Source organism: Thamnophis sirtalis, unplaced genomic scaffold (assembly GCF_051295495.1).
Source record: "Thamnophis sirtalis isolate CommonGarterSnake01/CBP01778 unplaced genomic scaffold, rThaSir2_p1.2 scaffold_15, whole genome shotgun sequence".
Taxonomy (NCBI): domain Eukaryota; kingdom Metazoa; phylum Chordata; class Lepidosauria; order Squamata; family Natricidae; genus Thamnophis; species Thamnophis sirtalis.
Window position 1 is genome coordinate 7144539 of NW_028261395.1, and position 20416 is coordinate 7164954.

A 20416-nucleotide genomic window follows, 5' to 3' on the forward strand; every position below is an offset into this window, starting at 1 on the left:
TTCCTTTCCTCCTTCCTCCCTTCCTTCCTTCCCTCCTTTCTTCTCTCCTTGATTCCCTCCTTCCTTCCCTCCTTTCTTCTCTCTCAGGAGAGAAGAAAGGAGGGAAAGGAAGGAGGGAAGGAAGGAGGGAGGGAAGGAAGGAGGGAGGGAAGCAAGGAGGGAAGGAAGGAGAGAAGGAGAGAAGAAAGGAGGGAAGGAAGGAGGGAAGGAAGGAGAGAAGGTCAAGAGCCCATTTTGGCTGGCAGAGTGCTTGCACTATAGGCACCCTGACACGAATGACATCGAGCTTGCCACACACCCCTAGCCCCCCCCAAGGTCAAACACAACCCTGACGCGGCCCTCAGTGAAATTGAGTTTGACACCCCCTGCTCTAGTATAACAATTGAAAATCAAATAAATAGTTAAACCATTAATATAAATTCAATTAAACTATGTTCATAGCCCATTATTCAGCTATATTCATAATGTACAATGATCAACTGTTGCCACTTCCTCAGGAGAGACACCACAAAAGATCCCTGAAAGAATTAAGCCTTGATTGCTCACTGGAACAGCAACAATCATTATCAATAGAGTGATGCTGTTCCTGGAATGGTGTACATTGCGAAGAAGTCATGTCCTCATGATTCCTGAGAGGAACAGCTATGGATCAGAACAAATCCCAAGTACATTAAAAAAAACAACACATGGTTGATTGCCTTCACATGCATGTAAAACTGAATTGGATTCAGTTATACTGAAAATTTAGGCCAATGACCTCAAGCAATGATGAAAATATAACATACAGTAATAACAGAACTGGAAGGGATCTTGGAGATCTTTTAGTCCAACCCCCTGCTTAGGCAGGAAACCCTACACCACTTCAGACAAATGATTATCCAACATCTTCTTAAAAACTTCCAGTGTTGGAGCATTCACAATTTCTGGAGGCAAGTTGTTCCACTGATTGATTGTTCTAACTGTCAGGAAATTTCTCCTTAGTTCTAAGTTGCTTCCTTCCTTGATTAGTTTCCACCCATTGCTTCTTGTCCTACCCTCAGATGCTTTGGAGAATTGATTCACTCCCTCTTGTTTGTGACCATCCCTGAGATATTGGAACGCTATTATCATGTCTCCCCTAGTCCTTCTTTTCATTAAACTAGACATACCCAGTTCCTGCAACTATTCTTCATGTTTTAGCCTACAGTCATATTTGTTGCTCTTCTCTGCACTCTTTCTAGAGTCTCCACATCTTTTTTACATCGTGGTGACCAAAACTGAATGCAGGATTCCAAGTGTGGCCTTACCAAAGCATTATAAAGTGGTCTTAACACTTCAATTGATCTTGATTCTATCTGCTGGGGGGGGAGGGAGCTTGCAAGGTCCCTTCCAACTCTGTTAATCTGATCACCAACTGTATTTCCTGGGCAGAAGATATGTTTAAAATTATATTCAATATGTAATTTATAAAAGAATGCAACAGTGCAATTTTCCTAATAAACTGGATTTTACTGTCATCATTATTACTTTATGTTGCCTTAAGTGATTTTTTTTAAAATCATCATTTTTGTTGTAAACACTAACCAATTTAGCACATTAATTCAGTAAGAAGACTTATACCCCTATGGCAAAGAACACTTAGGATAAGCAATAATTGGCTCATCAGACTGCAAATCATATACCAAAATAATTGCTATGAAAAATAAGTATAATAAAAAATGGGACCTTTGGCACTTTTAAATAACAGTATTTTACTGAAGTCATTAATTTATTGTCATATTTCCATGTTGATGTGAATGGGATCTGATGCAGAAAATGGTATCTTCAAAAGCGTTATTTGTTAGATTTACAATCTGTCCTTTTCTAGGAACTCATCACACTGAAAATGAATTGCATGTTTTACTTTGAAACATTTGGCTCGTCTAGATCCACTCACTGCCTAGCAGTTTAATAACATACTACAAGGATATGAAACTGAAGATTAGCATGGGAGCTGATGCAATTCAAAAGCATTTAGTTGAAAACAAGTTCTTTCTACCAGAAAGGACACTGCTCAAACAGCTGAAAAATAAAAATCAGCCCCTAATTGATGAGTTTGGAAAACTGCAAGTGAAGGAAGACCAATTTGAAAGTATCTTGGATTGCTTATAAGATTACTTTGACTCTGTCATATGCTTGGATAATCAAATGCCTAAAAATAACGGTGATAGAAACATCAGAAGCTTTGTGCAAATCTCAATGGTTCAATGGAAGCCACAGTTGGTAGACAATGACGATAGACTGGGAGAGGTTAATATCAAGAGAGGAATCTTTGAAGGAGACTCACTCTCACCTTTAGTATTTGTCATTGCACTGATTCCCCTGTCAACAATACTGAACAAGTCAGGCTATCAAACATCAAAAACACCTTCCAGGGTCCCCCCCCCTTCCTTTACGTGGATGATCTGAAGATATATAGAAAAACACCATCTGAAATAGAATCACTGCTCAACACTGTCCATAAATACAGTCAATATATTGCAGTGAAGTTTGGTCATCTTGGGGCTGCCCTTGAAAAGTGTTCGAAGACTTCAGCTAGTCCAGAATGCAGCCGCGCGAGCGATGGTGGGTGCGCCTAGGTACACCCACGTTACACCTATCCTCCGCGAGCTGCACTGGCTGCCCATCGGTCTCCGGACACGCTTCAAGGTGCTAGTCGTTACTTATAAAGCCCTACATGGCATCGGACCTGGGTACCTGAGAGACCGCCTCCTGTCAATTACCTCCCAAAGACCGATTCGATCGCACAGGCTGGGCCTTCTCTGGGTTCCATCCGCCAGCCAATGTCAGCTGGCGATCCCCCGGGGGAGAGCCTTCTCTGTTGCTGCTCCGGCCCTCTGGAACGAGCTCCTCGTGGAGATCCGGACCCTTACTACCCTCCCGGCCTTCCGTACAGCTACTAAGTCCTGGCTGTTCAGACAGGCTGGGGGCTGTTGAAGTATCCAGCCCCGCTTCAATTGTGAATGTTGTATATTTTTAAATTGTGGTATTGTCCTATTTATTCCCCTTCCCCTGTTTTATTGTGAGCCGCCCGGAGTCCTTCGGGAGTGGGCGGCATACAAAACTAATAAAACTCTAAACTAAACTAAAAACAAGAATATCTTCACCCTGCACGCACACACGCAAACATAAAGACACACACACAAAAACATAGAGCAGCGTAAAATTAAAGGGTCATGGAGGATAATGGAGAAAGGGCGTTCCTGCTGCATTATTTGATTCAGGTTGATGAAAACACAAGGGATAAATTGGATGATTATTTTTCAACAGCATTTCGCCTAAATAATGTTTCACGCTACGTGAAACGATTCCACCTCTTTCTCCAAGTTTCTGGTGAACAATTAGAGTTCTTCCATTGTCCAGATCTATCTGTTACTTAGCTGTCTCCCTGATAGGAATATCAGGGAGATATTGAAGATCACCCAACACTCTGAATGGTTTTAAAGCTATCATAGCTCTTGCAGCATTGTTCCAAAACGTTTATGGCAATGTACACATGTATTCACAAATAGAGGCTATTATTTCTGATGTGTGTTATAGTCACATTGATTTTCAAATTTCAATTAATAACATAAATTATTCTAGTACGTGTACCATAGATTTATTATGATGAATTTACCCCAGTAAGTTGTAGAGTTCTAAAGAGCCATTAGAACATTTTTGTTAGATACTTCTGATGCTCCTGCTGATATATGCCAAAATATGGTATTCAGAAGTGACCATGATTTCATATAATTATTATGAAACACCTTCTGCCAAACAGTAGTTAATACATTTCTCTATGTTTTGTGGAACTGAGAGAATGAAACAACTAGAAGGATAGTTACACTATATCAGGTTGGAATCCAGAGTGAGTTTAATTGAACCAGTATTTAGTACTCACTTGGCAATTATGATATTGGTTTGGGGGAGGGCTGTTGGTTATTACAGCATCTTTATGTTTCCATGCAGCAAATATTTCTGAAGTGAATGCAGCCACTGGAGAGGAGATTTAAAGAATGCTCAAGGGGCCTATTGTAAAATGTTTCGAAAGCATGGAAGATAAAATTGCATGTGTCAATTGTGACTTCAAGCCACTAATTACTTCAAGTCAGTATACTGGAGTATACAGAGCTATCTGGTTTTCTATATCTAATGAATTTTGAGGTTCTGAGATTGGGAGAATGTTTGCCAACAAGGACAGTTTTCTTTGTGCCAAATCAACACTTACTGCTCTAGAGTCATTACATCAAGCAGTGAAAGACTTGTAAGTTTACTCCAGAGAATAATGAAGATGTTTGCTGTAATGGAAAGATCTCATGGGTTTCAAAAGAGGCAGTGAATCAGTTACTTATAAGGCAACCTTCTCTAGATTTGGAACAGCTTGATAATGTTCACTAGTTTCTACCATTCCTTCCTGGGCAAGATGCTTAAGCAAAAAACGACATATTTATGTTGTGTTGTCGTCAGGATGGAACTGCTTTGATTCTTTCAAACCTTAATGCTTTCCAACTTGCCAATGAACTGGCGGGGGAGGGAGGGGGAAAACAGAATACTGAGAATGTATGTGTGGACTGTGAGAGCCTATCATCAAAGTCACCACTGCAGGTGCTTGAAAAGGAGGTGGATTTTTCCCATAACAAAAGGACATTTCATAATTGAGTACTTGAGAGACCGCCTCCTGCCAATTACCTCCTTACGACCTATTAGATCACACAGATTAGGCCTCCTCCGAGTTCCATCCGCCAGTCAGTGTCGACTGGCAACTACGCGGAGGAGAGCCTTTTCAGTAGTAGCTCCGATCCTTTGGAACGATCTCCCCGTGGAGATTCGTACCCTCACCACCCTCCAGACCTTCCGCACAGCCCTCAAGATCTGGCTATCCCGTCAGGCCTGGGGATAAAGATTGTAATCCGTCCCCACCCGAATGATGAATGAATGTTGTGTTCTATTTTTACTTATGTATTGTTTTATGTCTTACTGTCTTGTATTCCCCTCCCCATAAATTGTAAGCCGCCCTGAGTCCCCTTAGGGAAAAGGGCAGCCTATAAATAATAAACCATAAACCATAATTGGAGAATGTGATTACTCGGGGTTAGCGAGGAAGAGAAGCTATTGTTTTACCAAGCAAGCATTTGCATGGAAAAACCAGAGCTGGTTTTGATTTTTCAGTACCAAAGTGGTGTATCCAATAAAGTTTTATTTTGGGAATTCAAAGTTCCCGAGAATGTTTGACTAGTTGGACAGTTGACAGTGATATAGCATGACATGGCATGGCATGGCATGGCATGTGTGGTTTTTCGCACTAAGAAAAACATTGGTTGATTGAGGAATGACATCAAGAAGTCATAGAGCCCATTTGATCTAGTTGTGAAGGCACCAAGCTAAAAAATTAGGAAACTGAGTTGTAGTTCTGCCTTAGGCATGAAAGCTGGCTGTGTGACTTTGGGCCGGTCACATTTTCTCAGCCCAACTCATCTCACAGGATTGTTAGGAAAATAGGAGGAGGAACAAGTGTGAAAAACATTCACTCCCTTGAGTTTTTTTTTATAAAAATAGTGAAGCTGGGATAAAAATCACCCTAAAAATAAGTCAGGAACAATGCAATTCTCTTATCTTCTTTCTTCATTAATTATGGAAGAGTTTCTCAACCTTGGCAACTTGGTAATGCTGGTTGGGGAGTTCTGGGAGTTATCATGAGCCGAGGTGGCGCAGTGGTTAAATGCAGCACTGCAGGCTACTTCAGCTGACTGCAGTTCTGCAGTTCGGCTGTTCAAATCTCACCGGCTCAGGGTTGACTCAGCCTTCCATCCTTCCGAGGTGGGTAAAATGAGGACCCGGATTGTTGTTGGGGGCAATATGCTGACTCTGTAAACCACTTAGAGAGGGCTGAAAGCCCTATGAAGTGGTATATAAGTCTAACTGAAAAAAAAATCATAAAGTATCCAAGGTTGAGAAACCCTGGATTATGGTATTCTTCTAGATCAGTTTGCATAGTGGAAACAGAAGAAATAAGGTTACAGTCAACCACTGTTTAGAAGCCCAAGGTCATACTTTGCAGAACGTCTCTCAAATTTTTTAAATTTATGCTGTACATCCAAAAGGGGTCTAATTTTATCCAATGAAACTCATTACCTACATATTAAATCCCCTTTTAATGCCACCTAACCCTGATAACAAAGGACCATCAATATTTTCATAACATTCAAGTGAAGTCTTAGAAATACAAGATTAGTGTCTGGCTGTGATAGTAAATGGACGGCCAATAAACTGAAATTCAGATTCAGATAAGACGAAGAAGCATTCATCCTGCACTAGCAGGGGTGCAATTTCCATATAGGAACAAGCTCATTACTAGTGTGATTTTTAATCCAGCAAGAAGCATATGTTTCTTTAGTCACATAAAAAGCACAGTGTGCTTTTTGTATTAGCTTAACTTGGTTTGTCAACAGCAAGCCCACCCGATGGAGCTGATTTGGCAACATCCATCCAGGCCTTTTATCCTGCAGGTTAGACTGCTGTGATGGGCTAAAAATGAGCCTATTTGAAAGACGTTCAGGAAATATGAAACTATTTATTCTAGGCAACTGATTATATTCTGTGCTGTAGCCTTTTGATTTAGTTGCCATTCATTTCTTTTTTTTAACCTATATTATGCTTTATATTTTTACTGTCATTTATTCTCTTACATACAGTTATACATTCACATAATTATTCTTTTTCTTTGCCATTCTTATATTATTATTATTCCATTTGAAAGGTTATAAGGTATAGTTTGAAATGCTTTGTTTACCATCCTTCGCACCTGCTAAGACACCACCTTGTTTTCTCTTTCTTTTCTCCCTCCCTTCCTTCTCTACTTCCTTCCTTCCTCCTCTCCATCCCCTTCTTCCTTCCCTTACCTCTTCCCTACTCCTACCCTTTTTCTTCTCCTTCCTACCTTCTCTCCTTCTCTTTTTTTCTCTTCCTCCCTCCTCTTCTTCTTTTTCTCTCCCTTCCACCCACCTTTCCTTACCTCTTTCTTCTTCCCTTACCTCTCCAGTTGCCATTCATTTCTATCTCCATTTCAAAGGGTTGTTTCTGAGCTATTTATTGCTGAAGGCAGGAGTGGTCAGAGGGGGTGGCTGTTGATGTGTTATATGAGTCGAGGTGGTGCAGTGGTTAGAGTGCAGAACTGCAGGCTACTTCAGCTGATTGCTAGCTGCTGTCCAGCAGTTCAAATCTCACCGGCTCAAGGTTGACTCAGCCTTCCATCCTTCCAAAGTGGGTAAGACTGTTGGGAGCAATATGCTGACTCTGTAAACTGCTTAGAGAGGGCTGTAAAAGCACTATGAAGCTGTATGTAAGTCTAAGTGCTATTGCTATTGTGTGTGATAAGTGTGATATATAGCAGTTAGACTTATATACCGCTTCATAGGGCTTTCAGCCCTCTCTAAGCGGTTTACAGAGTCAGCATATCGCCCCCACAGTCTGGGTCCTCATTTCACCCACCTCGGAAGGATGGAAGGCTGAGTCAACCTTGAGCCGGTGAGATTAGAACCACTGAACTGCAGATAACGGTCAGCTGAAGTGGCCTGCTGTACTGCACCCTAACCACTGCGCCACCTCGGCTCTAAATGGGTGAGAAGGATGAAGGAATGAATACCTTAGCCTGGAGCGGGGGAACAAGATATGGGAGAGGTTTGGGATGATGAGAAGGTAGAACAGGGATATTGAGATTGTGACAAACAGGGACAAGAAACCCTCAGGTACCTTAAGTTTGGAATGAGACAATTTGCTCCAGCCAACTCACCATGGTCAACTCACTCCAGCCAACTTACCATGGCCAACTCGCCAAGGCCAACTCATCATGGGACAACTTGCTGTGGGACAATTCAATTTAATTATTTAAAATAATTCAATTCAATTCAATTCAATTTATTAGATTTATAGGCCGCCCAATCCTGGAGGACTCCGGGCGGCTTACACAGAACAAGAAAAGAAAACAAACAAAATTTTAAAAAAAATTTAAAATTTTTTCCAACACGCATACGTTCTGATTGGGGCTGGACCCTACATAGTAAGGTCAACAGCCCCAGGCCTGCTGGAACAGCCAGGTCTTAACAGCTTTTCTGAAGGCCATGAGGGTGGGTGAGGTCCGGACCTCTGGGGGTAGCCGATTCCACAGGGTCGGAGCAACCACAGAGAAGGCTCTCCTCCGAGGCCCCGCCAGCCGACACTGTCCTAAGGAGGCCCACCCTGTGGGATCTTATCGGCCGTTGCGAGGTACGTGGCAGTAGGCGGTCTCGCAAATACGCTGGTCCTGAGCCATGTAGGGCTTTAAAGGTAATGACCAACATCTTGAATTGTGTTCGGAGACCAATTGGCAGCCAGTGCAGCTCGCGGAGGATAGGTATAATATGGGTGTATCTCGGTACACCCAATATCGCTTGCGCGGCCACATTCTGGATTAGCTGTAGTTTCCGAATGCTTTTCAGGGGTAGCCCCATGTAGAGTGCAAACAATTATTTTAATTTGTGTTATTCTCATTTCATTTTGTTCTTCCTTTGGTATCCTTTCTTTAATGATTCCATCCCACTATTTCCTCAATATGAATCTTTTGTCCTGCAGTGAATTGTCCTGTGGCGAGTTGGCCATGGTGACTTGTCCCCTGGCCACATTGGCCGTGGTAAGTTGTCGAAGACCCCATTGGGCAGCTCTGACTTTCAGCTGTTGCTTGTAAATGTCAGACTGGCCTAACATAAGTCATATTTCATCCATGATTCGATTGTGAATGAGGGGGAAAATCTGGTAGCATAACCAAGAAGTGGGTGGATCAAGAGGGGAGTGTTCTCCTCTTGGAACTCTGCCCACTTTGGGTTTCAAATTTTGCTCAACCAAGACTTTAGGGTAGCTAGGGATAGAATAGCTGTTGCACCTGTGATGTGAACAATGCTCTGTGTGTGCGCACGCGCGTGTGTGTGCACACACACAAACTGGAAAGTTTTATTTGTCATCTTGGGGATGGAGGGTCCACAAATCTTTTTAAAGCAATGAACCTTACAGACTGATATAATTTTACTACTGGGAAGTAGAGAGTCGAACAGGGACAATTTATTACATTAATTCCTCAATGCTGCCCTGCTACCATGGAGTTCCAAAAGTTTTACTTACCTAATATTACCTTATTGCTACCTACACTGCCTTAAATTCCCAAGAAGAACGGGAAGTTATAATTCAGAGTCCAGTCTGAAAAGGGTTAGATTAGATTAGATTAGATTTAGTTTATTTGTATGCCGCCCTTCTCTGGGAGGGACTCAGGGCGGCGAACAACTCGAAAGGGGAAAAGGGGATACAAACACAATACACGTAATTAAAATACACAAGAGTCATACAGCCATACAAGTCGAGAGGGGAGGGGAACTCATCAACCCCAGGCCTCCTGTACAGCCTTGCTCTAAATGCTCGAAATCCTTCCTCAGTGGGTTCCAAGCTACTTAATGATTGTAAAAAATTCCTATTTAAGTAAAAAGTAAACAAGAAAAAAAGCAATACTGGCATAATAATAAATAGAACCACTCAACAGAGACCAAAAAGCCAGAGGGCAGATAAAATTTATGAAAAAGCTGTTTTTAAACAATTGTGTTGAGTGGGGAGCAAGGAAGGAAGTGAAGAGTTAAAGGTTCTATATAATTCAAGGATTATGCTAATCATCACTTTCTTTAACTTGCTGTGAGTCTCTGAAATTGCACTAATCAGTCAATATTAAAAAGCCAAAAGAAAAAAAACACTATGGTGAAAACAGGATGCATAAATATTAAAAAGCCAAAAAGAGAAATATTATTGTGACTAGGGTGGAAATAAGGATGCATAAGTAAAATAGCATTCTTAGCCCCAGGCTTATTTAATTTTAAATAAAGCAAGAACATTATGCACGCTCTTGTTGATTGTCCTAATGGCTCAATTTTACCACCTGCTAATAGAGTGCTTGGAATTACTATTCTGAAGTTTAAACTTCTTGATAGTATTAGATAGAGTTAAATGGTATCTTTCAATAACATTGTATTGCTTCAATAAACAATATGTCCCAAAGGTGCTTTTTTTCAAGAGGCAACTGGACTTTCTGTTTTTTTTTTCCTTTGCAGATGTTTTGCTTCTCATCCAAGAAGCTTCTTCAACTCTGAAGAAGTTTCTCGGATGAGGAATGAAACGTGTTCAAAGAAAAAACAGAAAGTCCAGTTGAGTCTTGAAAAAAAGCACCTTTGAGACAACCATGACCGGGATGATTGAGAATCTCCGTAGACATTTTAGTGAGATCAATCAAAGTCAAATGAAATCTAATGTGGAGGAAGTTGAGATGAGACGGGAGAAGAAAACAGAATGGGCCAGTCTGCTTATGCTCAAAACTGACTGGATCAATTGTGCTACTTGGTAGCACAATTATGGTGCCTCTCAATCACTAGATTTCATCTAAAAACCACACATCAATACTTAAGACACAAAGTGTCAAGAGATTGTTGAGTTTGGCCAGGGGTAAACTTACCTTCCCTACCGGTTCACAAATGTCAGTCCGCGCACGCAAAGCTCAGTGCATGAGCGTTGGCTTTAAAAGGTCCCTAAAAGGGATGTCATAGAGTTGGGGCGGGTGGATGGGGGTGAGCCCATCTGCGATTTCCGCTACTGGTTCGGGTGAACCGGTCCGAACCCCCAGAATATCACCTCTGTTTTTATCCCTAATCTTTTATCAGAGGAGACAGATATTAATATATGCAAGGAGTAGATATGATCATACTGAGCAATTCTATAAACAGATCACTTTGTGGAATAATTCTATAGGTTACAGTTCAGGAAATAGTTTAAAGCCAATCCTTCCAACAACTATATTTTAGAGAGAGATAAAAAGTATGTTATCCCTTGTTTCAACTAGTGAAATCTATCTTGAGAAATCATAATACCATAACATCCACCCTTTAACATTAATACTTTCCTTGATGCCCATAATTTTTTCTGCTTCTATGAATTTATGTTGCCCACTTGTTAGAATATTTAAGATTCATTGACATTCTTGGTATAGAAGTTAAGTCATTGCCTAGGAAATCTAAAACATTCTGATTCTTTATTCCAATCATTTCTTAATAGCCGCATATCAAATTGATTTTCTGTTAACACATAGAAAAACTAATATTAGGGTTTGGGGGGGTGGGGTTTAAAGGATTTGGCAAGTTGTTCTAGTCTCTCAGATACTACCAGGACCAATGTCGTTGGTCCAAAAAATATAGTTAACCAGTATTGTAGGCGTAAATATTGTCATTGGATTATATCTCAGATGACATTTATCTTTCAACATAGCGGATGTTAAAACTTCATCATCTATCAGATGGTCCAAAGTCAAAATTCTTTTCCGTATCACCAATTTCCCCCAATTGTTATTGTTGGGTTTCCCCATGAAGTTAAATTAGCATGGGAAAGGGGTTCAAATCTTCTTTCATTGGACATTCCATTTCATAACCTTCTAATTAAATAAACATTTCCAGAGATATTAGAGGTCTGATACTGTCCGTGCAATCAAAGGTGTGATATATGTACAGAGGTAGTCCTTGATTTACGACCACAATTGATTCCAAAATTTCTGTTGCTAAGTGAAACACTTGTAAAGTGAGTTTACCTCAAATTTACGACCTTTGTTACCATAATTGTTAAGTGTATCACAATGGTTGTTAAATTAGACAAGCTCTTGTTAAGTGAATCTAGCTTTCCCTCTGACTTTGCTTGTCAGTAAGTCACAAAAGGGTGTCATGTAGGACACTAAAACTGTCATAAATATGAGTTAATAGCCAAGGACATGATATTTGACCACATGATCATGGGAATACTGCAATGGTCATAATAGCAATAGCAATAGCAGTTAGACTTATATACCGCTTCATAGGGCTTTCAGCCCTCTCTAAGCGGTTTACAGAGTCAGCATATTGCCCCCAACAACAATCTGGGTCCTCATTTTACCCACCTCGGAAGGATGGAAGGCTGAGTCAACCCTGAGCCGGTGAGATTAGAACCACTGAACTGCAGATAACAGTCAGCTGAAGTGGCCCTGCAGTGCTGCACTCTACCCACTGCGCCACCTCGGCTCTTAAGTGTGAAAACTGGTCATAAGTCACTTTTTTCAGTGCTGTTGTAACTTTAAATGGTCATTAAACGAACAGTTGTAAATCGAGGTCTACCTGAAGTTTTCTAAATTAGAAAATTAACAATTGTTGGCTTCCAATATTTGATATGAACATAGTAAACTAAGAAAGACAATTCTTTGGTATCCTTCTATATTATGACTACATATCAACACCTTTCCTAATCCATTTTAATCCCACCTTTACTACTTACTGGTACTTTATAAGTAACTCAAGGTGGCAAACATGCCTAATACTCCTTCCTCCTTCTATTTTCCCCACAACAACAATCCTGTGAGGTGAGCTGGGCTGACAAAGAGTGCCTGGCCCAAAGTCACTCAAATGGCTTTCATGCCTAAAAGAGGACTAGAACTCACAGTCTCCTGGTTTCCAACCCAGTGCTATATCAAACTGGCTCTCCAGTTAATGTTGCTGTGCTGGTTAATGACAACAATAACATCAGTAGTTAATGTTACACCTAGCTTGGCAGCCATTTTGTGAAAGTCATTTTTTTAAAGTCATTTATTAAGATTTATAGGCCGCCCTTTTCCCTGAGGGGACTCAGGGCGGCTTACAATCACAAGGGAGGGGGGTGCAGTATCAAAAAACAAAACAAAATGTGAACAAAGAAAAATAATAAAACACAACTTTCATTCAGCAATCAACACTCGGGCGGGTGAATTGGGAACCTATCCCCAGGCCTGCTGGGAGAGCCAGATCTTGGGGGCTGCGCGGAAGGTCTGGATGGTGGTGAGGGTACGGATCTCAACGGGGAGATCGTTCCACAGGGTCGGAGCTGCAACAGAAAAGGCTCTCCTCCGTGTAGTCGCCAGTCGGCATTGACTGGCAGATGGAATTCGGAGGAGGCCCAGTCTGTGCGATCTAATTGGTCGAAGGGAGGTAATCGGCAGAAGGCGGTCTCTCAAGTACCCAGATCCACTACCATGGAGTGCTTTAAAGGTGGTCATCAGTACCCTGAAGCGCACCCGGAGACCGACAGTGCCTACAACATGTTTTCAAAATTACAAATGTGGCCGTTCTTCCAAAAAAAAACTTGGAGAATCCTGGCTGCATTAAGAGCACTTTCGATTCAATGAGCGAACATGGTTGGGAAGAAAATATTTAATCACATGCAGTTGTCAAAACCTACACTCCTTTTTTAAGAGTTTAATTAGGCTTTTTCGACAGGTACATTTCTTGCCGGAAGATTTGAAGAAATGACAAAACATAGGAATAATAACCCTTCAAAATATTTATTTCCTGTTGGAACTACAGAGTTATTCGAACTAGCTGATTAGCTATTTGAAATGCATTTCTTGCTTATCCCTTGTTCCATCTGCATGCTGAGGCACACTAAAGATTTCTAACAGCAATTATTCCATCAAAAAGGAACCTGGGCCACAGAGTGGGGAAATGCAGGTTGTGGGGGGGGGGGGGGGGAGAGATTTGCATTGTAGCTTATCCATCTTGGAAACAGTAATTGAAGTGCAGCTTCAGGATAGGCTAGTATTACAGCGACTGCTGTGAAATCGATATGCAGTAATCACTTCCATTGTTCAGAGGATTAAATCCATTTATGTGGTTTTAAAAGAAATTCTTCTTGCATTAAAAATATATATATATTAAGTAATCCTTTCTTTGCTTACCGGTGGGTCCTGATCGTCTGCTTCCACCATTGTGATAACTGTGCCCTTGATCGCATCTGGCGCCACCATGCCCCTGTACAGAGTTTTGCTAAATACTGGGGAGTAATCATTCATATCCTGCAAAACATTAAAAAAAAGATTCTCAAATCCAGAATAAATGAACATACAACCTTCTTTAAAAAAAACTTGGGGACATTTGTTTCCCCCGCTCCCCAAGCAGCCTGTTTTCCAGTATTCATTGCCTGATTATTAATTTAATTCGCTTTGCTGCTCCAGTTTGGTGCTCAAGGGGTAATCTGCAGGTTCCACCACAAATCCGCGGTAGATTAAAGCGCGCTCGACAAAAGGGCGTACGTGACGTCATCACAGCGCGACGAAAACGGCACGCTGTGAGCGGTAAATTTAAAATTAACGTGAAAACCTTACCCTAACCCCCCCAAACCTAACCCTAAACCTAACCCTAAGCCTAACCCTTAACCTAACCCTAAACCTAACCCTTAACCTAACCCTTAACCTAACGCTAAACCTAACGCTAACCCTTAACCTAACCCTAACCCTAACGCTTAACGTAACCCTAACCCTAACCCTTAACCTAACCCTAACCCTAACCCTTACCTTTATGTGAATCGGCTTGCTTTAATTTTATTTTAATTTTAATTTAATTTATTTTTAATTTTATTTGTCCCGCTGCTGATGACGTCACGTACGCACTTTGATCGGGCGCGCTTTAGTGGACCGCGGTTTTGACGGGTCACGAATTTGCAGGCCAATGTGACTAACCTGTACAGAATTGCCAGAAAACCACTTGGTCTCTTATCAGAGTTTGTTGCAGCAATCACATCCAGAAAGCATACAAAGGTAACTGATTCAGCAGGATTCATATATAATATATATTTTATATAATATAACACAAAAGGAGGTTTTTCCAATGTGTTAGTAAATACAAGCAAAACACAGGCAGAGGAGAGAACAGTTTCAGTTTCAGTTCAGAGCAGCAGACAGACTAGCTTAGAGCTCAGCACAGACTCAGATCTGCAGAGCTAAGCCACACCGAGGCTCCAAAACTGTTTCAGCTCCCATTAGTTGACCTTGTTACTAGGCCCTATTCCAGTTCATGAATATACACTGACAAGTCTCTTCTATCAAAAACATTATGGCTGATCAAACAGATTTCTAGGACTGCATCAATTTTTTTTGCAGATGTTTCAATTCATCAAGCAGCATCTAAGATTACAGCTTTAATTAATTACACAAACCATGTGAGTGATATTTATCTATGACCATGATGAACTTGATTGCCTTAATTTATATAATCAGTCATCGCAACTTTAGGACATGGACATAGGATTAAATCCGTAAAAATAATGAATGCAATTGTCGCTTGAGATGAACTCAACTCTAACAATAATAAAAAAGAGAAACAGTGACAGGTTCACCTCACCAAACAGATCCCATGATCAAGGGAACATCAAAATCTTCAAGGATTTCTAAAATACTAGCAAAGGCAAATCTCAGAGGATATAGTGTTCAAAAGGGTAGATTTTTGTAATAGATGAGGCACATTTCCTGAGTCGCAGCAGATGGCATTGTTTAACAGATGGGATGTAGAGCACGTCCATCTTGTCAGATATGAATGGCATGAATTAACCAGAAGCAAGCAAATAGGTAACTTCCAAGTCTATGAACTTTGGTTCTATGTAAAGATTCAGCTACAGCAAGGTGAACCACAATGCTGTTTAATGCACATGTTCAATTATGGTTCGTTATTTGGGAGATCTTCTGAACAACAGAATCTGTGAAATACCACTTACGCATCATCACGAAATCTCCAGAACCGTAAAGCCTAAAAATTTGAAATTTGGCATGCATATGCCTCTTGGCTACTAGGTGCTCGCTAAGAAAGAATTTTTCAATGTCTAAACACTCAGCCCACAGGCCGGATGAGTCACGTGCTGCCCATGCCCATGTGGCAGTTGGAACAGAGTTGTTTTCAGGTGGGGAGGGGAAGTAGAACTCCTTAGCATCAGAGTGTGTTAATAATACTATAAAAATACTAATGATCTGATGGTCATTCTATTCCCTCTCTGCACCTAAAAAACTCTCTGATGCTAAGGAGTTAGACTGAGGGAGAGAAGGGGATAAGATAGGAGAGGCATCTGTGGGGCAAGCCTGAGAGAGAGAAGGGAATAAGATAGGAGAAGCATCTGTGGGACAAGCCTGAGAGAGAGAAGGGGATAAGATAGGAGAGGCCTCCTTGGGGATTGTAATTACTTTATTTTCAAGTGTCAATTTATCAAGCCCGATCACATAGTTTCGTAGCGGAGCATGGGTATTCAGTTAGTGGAATGAATAAAGAAACACACCTGTAGTGCCTTGGTGGACAAGAGATTAAGGAAACGGGCACACAGCCTTAATATGTATTCTCTAACATATTTCTTAACAACAGTCACACATTTCCCAGACCCCACAGGAAAACTTTGCCTAGGAAAAAAAATATTAGGCTCTACATCGCCTAAATCAGTATGCTTTATAAAAACTCTTTCCTTGTGCTTCCCCACTGATTCCATTTGTTTTTGTCTTTTCTTCCCTTGTTCTCTAATAGTCTTCCTTTGGGTGTAGACATTCAGTGCCCCCTTTATCAATCTTTTTACAGCCAATTAAGAGCAGAAGCAACCTGATAATGGTAAATTAATAACCTTAGCTAATTGCCTTCCATCTGTAGCATAAGATTAAGCATTGCATCCAGGATTTCATGAATTTGTTCACTTGAGCAGTGAGTAGAGACAAAGCAGAGAGATTTGTGAATACGTTTAACTTTCTTTGATAAAACTCAGCTAGATATAATAAGTCTAATTACAAATTTGTTTTTCCTTTGATATTTTGTTTATACATTATAAGGCAAAGATCAAAGGTTCGTGAGAACTAGGGGAAAAACTTTTTCAAAAACTATTATAAATTATGAGTACAAGTGCTACTGAGTTACTCAATTTTGCTTTAGATTAGAAGAACACACAGTTGGTTTCAATTTCACTCGAAGCTTATGAGTCAAAAATTGAAGGAAACCAAACAGACTGTCTACCTTTAAAGCCTACAGACAGACATCTGTTCTGAACCGCCTTCTCCGCTCGTTCAAAGACGACAGTCAGACAGACTTAAAAGGAAAGAACTTTATCAGCCTCGACTCACGCTGGCTGCGAGCCCAAAAATAAACATAAATAAAGTCTCTGGCAAGAAGATAACAGAATGCAAAAACAAAGATGTCTTACAAAGCAATTCACTTCTCCAAGTGTCTCTTTGAATCAGGGTTACAGAAAGCAAATCACTTATCCAAGTGTCTCTCACAAACAAACCACGACCGATGAACGATGAACATTGACTTCTGCAACCAGGGCATGGCACCATCCGTCCTTTTATCTCCAGAAGACAACACTAACGAGCCTCAGCTGCATTGTTAATCTTGCATCCCAACTCAACTCACAGCAAACTTCTGCTGAGTCACAACAGACATCTATAGCAGCTTCAAGAGACATTACCCTGTAGCAAGTGTTATCCAATTCAGCCAATGATGGACCAGAATCTAGCATAGCATTTAGTCCAAGATCACACCTTTGAACTGTGGTGCTGGAGGTGACTATTACTCACCGCTCGGACTGCAAAAATAAACAAAGTCCCAGACCAAACCTCACCAAAGATATCACTTGAAGCCAACCAAACAGAGACTGTCATACGTTGGCCATGCCATGAGAGCCGATTTACTCAAAAAGTCAAATATGCTGGGAATGGTCCACGGAAAAAGAATAAGGGATCACCCTGATACCCGCTGGCTGGACATGATGAAATATTACACTGGGATGATCATAGTGGATCTGAAGGACAGTGTGAGACAGACGGGCATGGGGAGTGCTGATCCATAGGGTAGGTGATAGAGCTGATGTGGCGCAGTGGTTAGGGTGCAGCACTGCAGGCCAATTCAGCTGACTGTTATCTGCAGTTCAGCGGTTCTAATCTCACCGGCTCAAGGTTGACTCAGCCTTCCATCCTTCCGAGGTGGGTGAAATGAGAACCCAGACTGTGGGGGCAATATGCTGACTCTGTAAACTGCTTAGAGAGGAAGCGGTATATAAGTCTAACTGCTATTGCTATTGCTATTGATGATGGCGATAACATGCCAGTAACTACAAAGGGAAACTATTGTGTATCCGTGAGTGGAGAAGATGGCAGCATTATTTGTCCTCTGTGGAAAACAACTCAGATTCCAGATTTTCTAGAAGCTGGAGCTGTAACTTTCCCTGATAGAAATCTACTATAATTCATGTTACAAGGCAGATTTGAACTCTCTAAGTCTTAAGTGTTTTTTAGTTAATTACTCAGAAAACTTATATCATTGTGGCAGACCCTTTCAAACTGTCAGTTTCCCATTGTGGGCAGGGATGCGGTGCTACTATCCTTTTTACTAGGAATAACTCTCAATGTACTCTGTTTGATTATCATCTGAAGACTGCACTATCCATGCACCAATTCATCCCGAGGTGGCGCAGTGGTTAGGGTGCAGTACTGCAGGCCACTTCAGCTGACTGCTAGTTCTGCAGCTCGGCAGTTCAAATCTCAACGGCTCAGGGTTGACTCAGCCTTCCATCCTTCCGAAGTGGGTAAAATGAGGACCCAGATTGTGGGGGCAATATGCCGACTCTGTAAACCACTTAGAGGGGGCTGAAAGCCCTATGAAGCGGTATATAAGTCTAACTGCTATTGCTATTGCTATCCCCACATTCTATGGAAAATGAGGTAAGGCCTGTGGGCAGTCTTCATAGACATGCAAAGTGAATTGAATTTATATGTATAAGTTAAAACATACAAATGTACTGACAAGCAGATAGGACAAGCATATTGCCCTGTATATTTCTAATGTCTTTTACATCTAACATTACCACAAGCACTGTAATAGCACATAGGCTGTAACGCTTGCTTCACATGTAGAATGATGTCACTTGAAACCCAGAGTTCTTTGCTGCCAATTGCATACACACACACACACACACACACTCACTCACTCACTCACTCACAGAGCCAATTTCTGCTACAAAGGCAAGGAATTTATTGCAGTCATAAATACTTCACTGAAGTAGCACAATGCACATTACAATGTTAAAGCATCTTGCATGGAAACCAGGAACAAGAACTTAGTTTTGCAAAAAGAAAAAGTCTGCATTTGGGAGGTAACTTAATACAATGTATTGTTAGTCACAGTTACAGAATCAGAATATTGCCATTAAGAAGCCAATCAAGCCATCATTTCTTTTACAGAGCTTAGCTATCAGCTTGATACTTTTGCCAAATCACATTTCTTTCTTTCATAATTTATGATGTGTTGCTAGCCTCATGGCTTTGCTGAACTGATGGTCTCAGTCAGCTTGACCCAGTGTGAAACTGTGTCTCCTTAGGTATAGACTTTTCAATTAATTCTTGTAATGCAGGCTGATGCTCATTCTACTCAAGCTCTTTAGGTTCAGAACGATCCGTAACAAATAACAAAAACTTTTTAAATTAATTGGGGGTTTTTTTCTTTGTGTTTGTACCAAACTTTTAGTTTGTTTTTCTAAAAAAAAGTCCAGATGGTTTCTCCCTATGTGGAGAGATATCAGACAGTAGAAATGTTTCTATTTTTCTTCTTGCCTTGATCCTTCAAGGTTCCCCCATTCATGAACCAGATAAACTGATCCTTTAAAAGTGTTCAGCTATAGAGGAATATCATGACATATGGGAGGAAAGAGGGCTGAATGAAAAAAAAAAGAGTGAGATTTGAAGCCGTAAAGATAAAAGAAAGCAGAAGGGGTAATAAAAATGACATTAAAGTGGCAACAATGGCTAGCAATGGTATTAGCTTTCAATAGAGATTCAGAGCACTGCTAATCTCTGCAGAGAATGTGCACAAGAAGTATAGAATGGTGGAGGTGTGGATTCTGGCTGCTGCTACTGCTGGTTCGCTCAAGGACGTGCCATGCACATATATGTACTAAAAATGCTTCTGCGCATGCGCAGAAGCCAAAAAACAGCGCCTATGGTGCTGCCGAGAGAACTGGTTCAGGGGTGCGGTAGGCCAAGTTACTACCTACTCAGCTGAACCGGTCCGAACTCGTAGGAACCCACCTCTGGAATGGTGGCTGTTCAGCCACTTTAATGGCGCAAGATTCAGGCTGCTTAAGAAATGCAGATGGCTCACCAAGAGGACAGTGGCAACAGAAGAAAAGGATTTATTAAACCAGGGGTGTCAAACTCGATTTCATTGAGAGCTGCATCGGGATTGTGATTGATCCTGGGAGGCGGGCATGGCCAGGGTGGGCGTGGCAAATTTGACATCACTCGTGTTGGGGGCACCTGTGTTGGACCGAGTGCTCTCCCAGCGAAAACTGGGCTCCTGAGCTCCATTTCTGGCTGCAACCCTCTGCCAGTGAAAATGGAGTTTGGGAGGGTTGCCCACCCCCCCTAACTTCGTTTTTGCTGGGAGAAGCACTGAGGGTCAGTACTGAGGGCTGCTTCCAGGGCGGCCCCACAGGCCAGATCTAAGTACCTCACGGGCAGGATATGGCCCCCAGACCTTCAGTTTGACATCCCTGTATTAGCAATAGCAAT

The 20416-nt window shown here is 41.3% G+C and overlaps 1 protein-coding gene across 1 annotated transcript in view; it reads right to left on the bottom strand.

The window, feature by feature from the left end:
• The window catches only part of PCDH15 (protocadherin related 15), an 810754-nt gene that overhangs the window by 133196 nt on the left and 657142 nt on the right, over positions 1-20416 (bottom strand). Inside the window, exon 25 of the mRNA XM_087701782.1 lies at positions 13787-13903. Within this exon, the coding sequence (XP_087557908.1) occupies positions 13787-13903 (117 nt within the window). The remainder of the gene's footprint in view (positions 1-13786; positions 13904-20416) is intronic.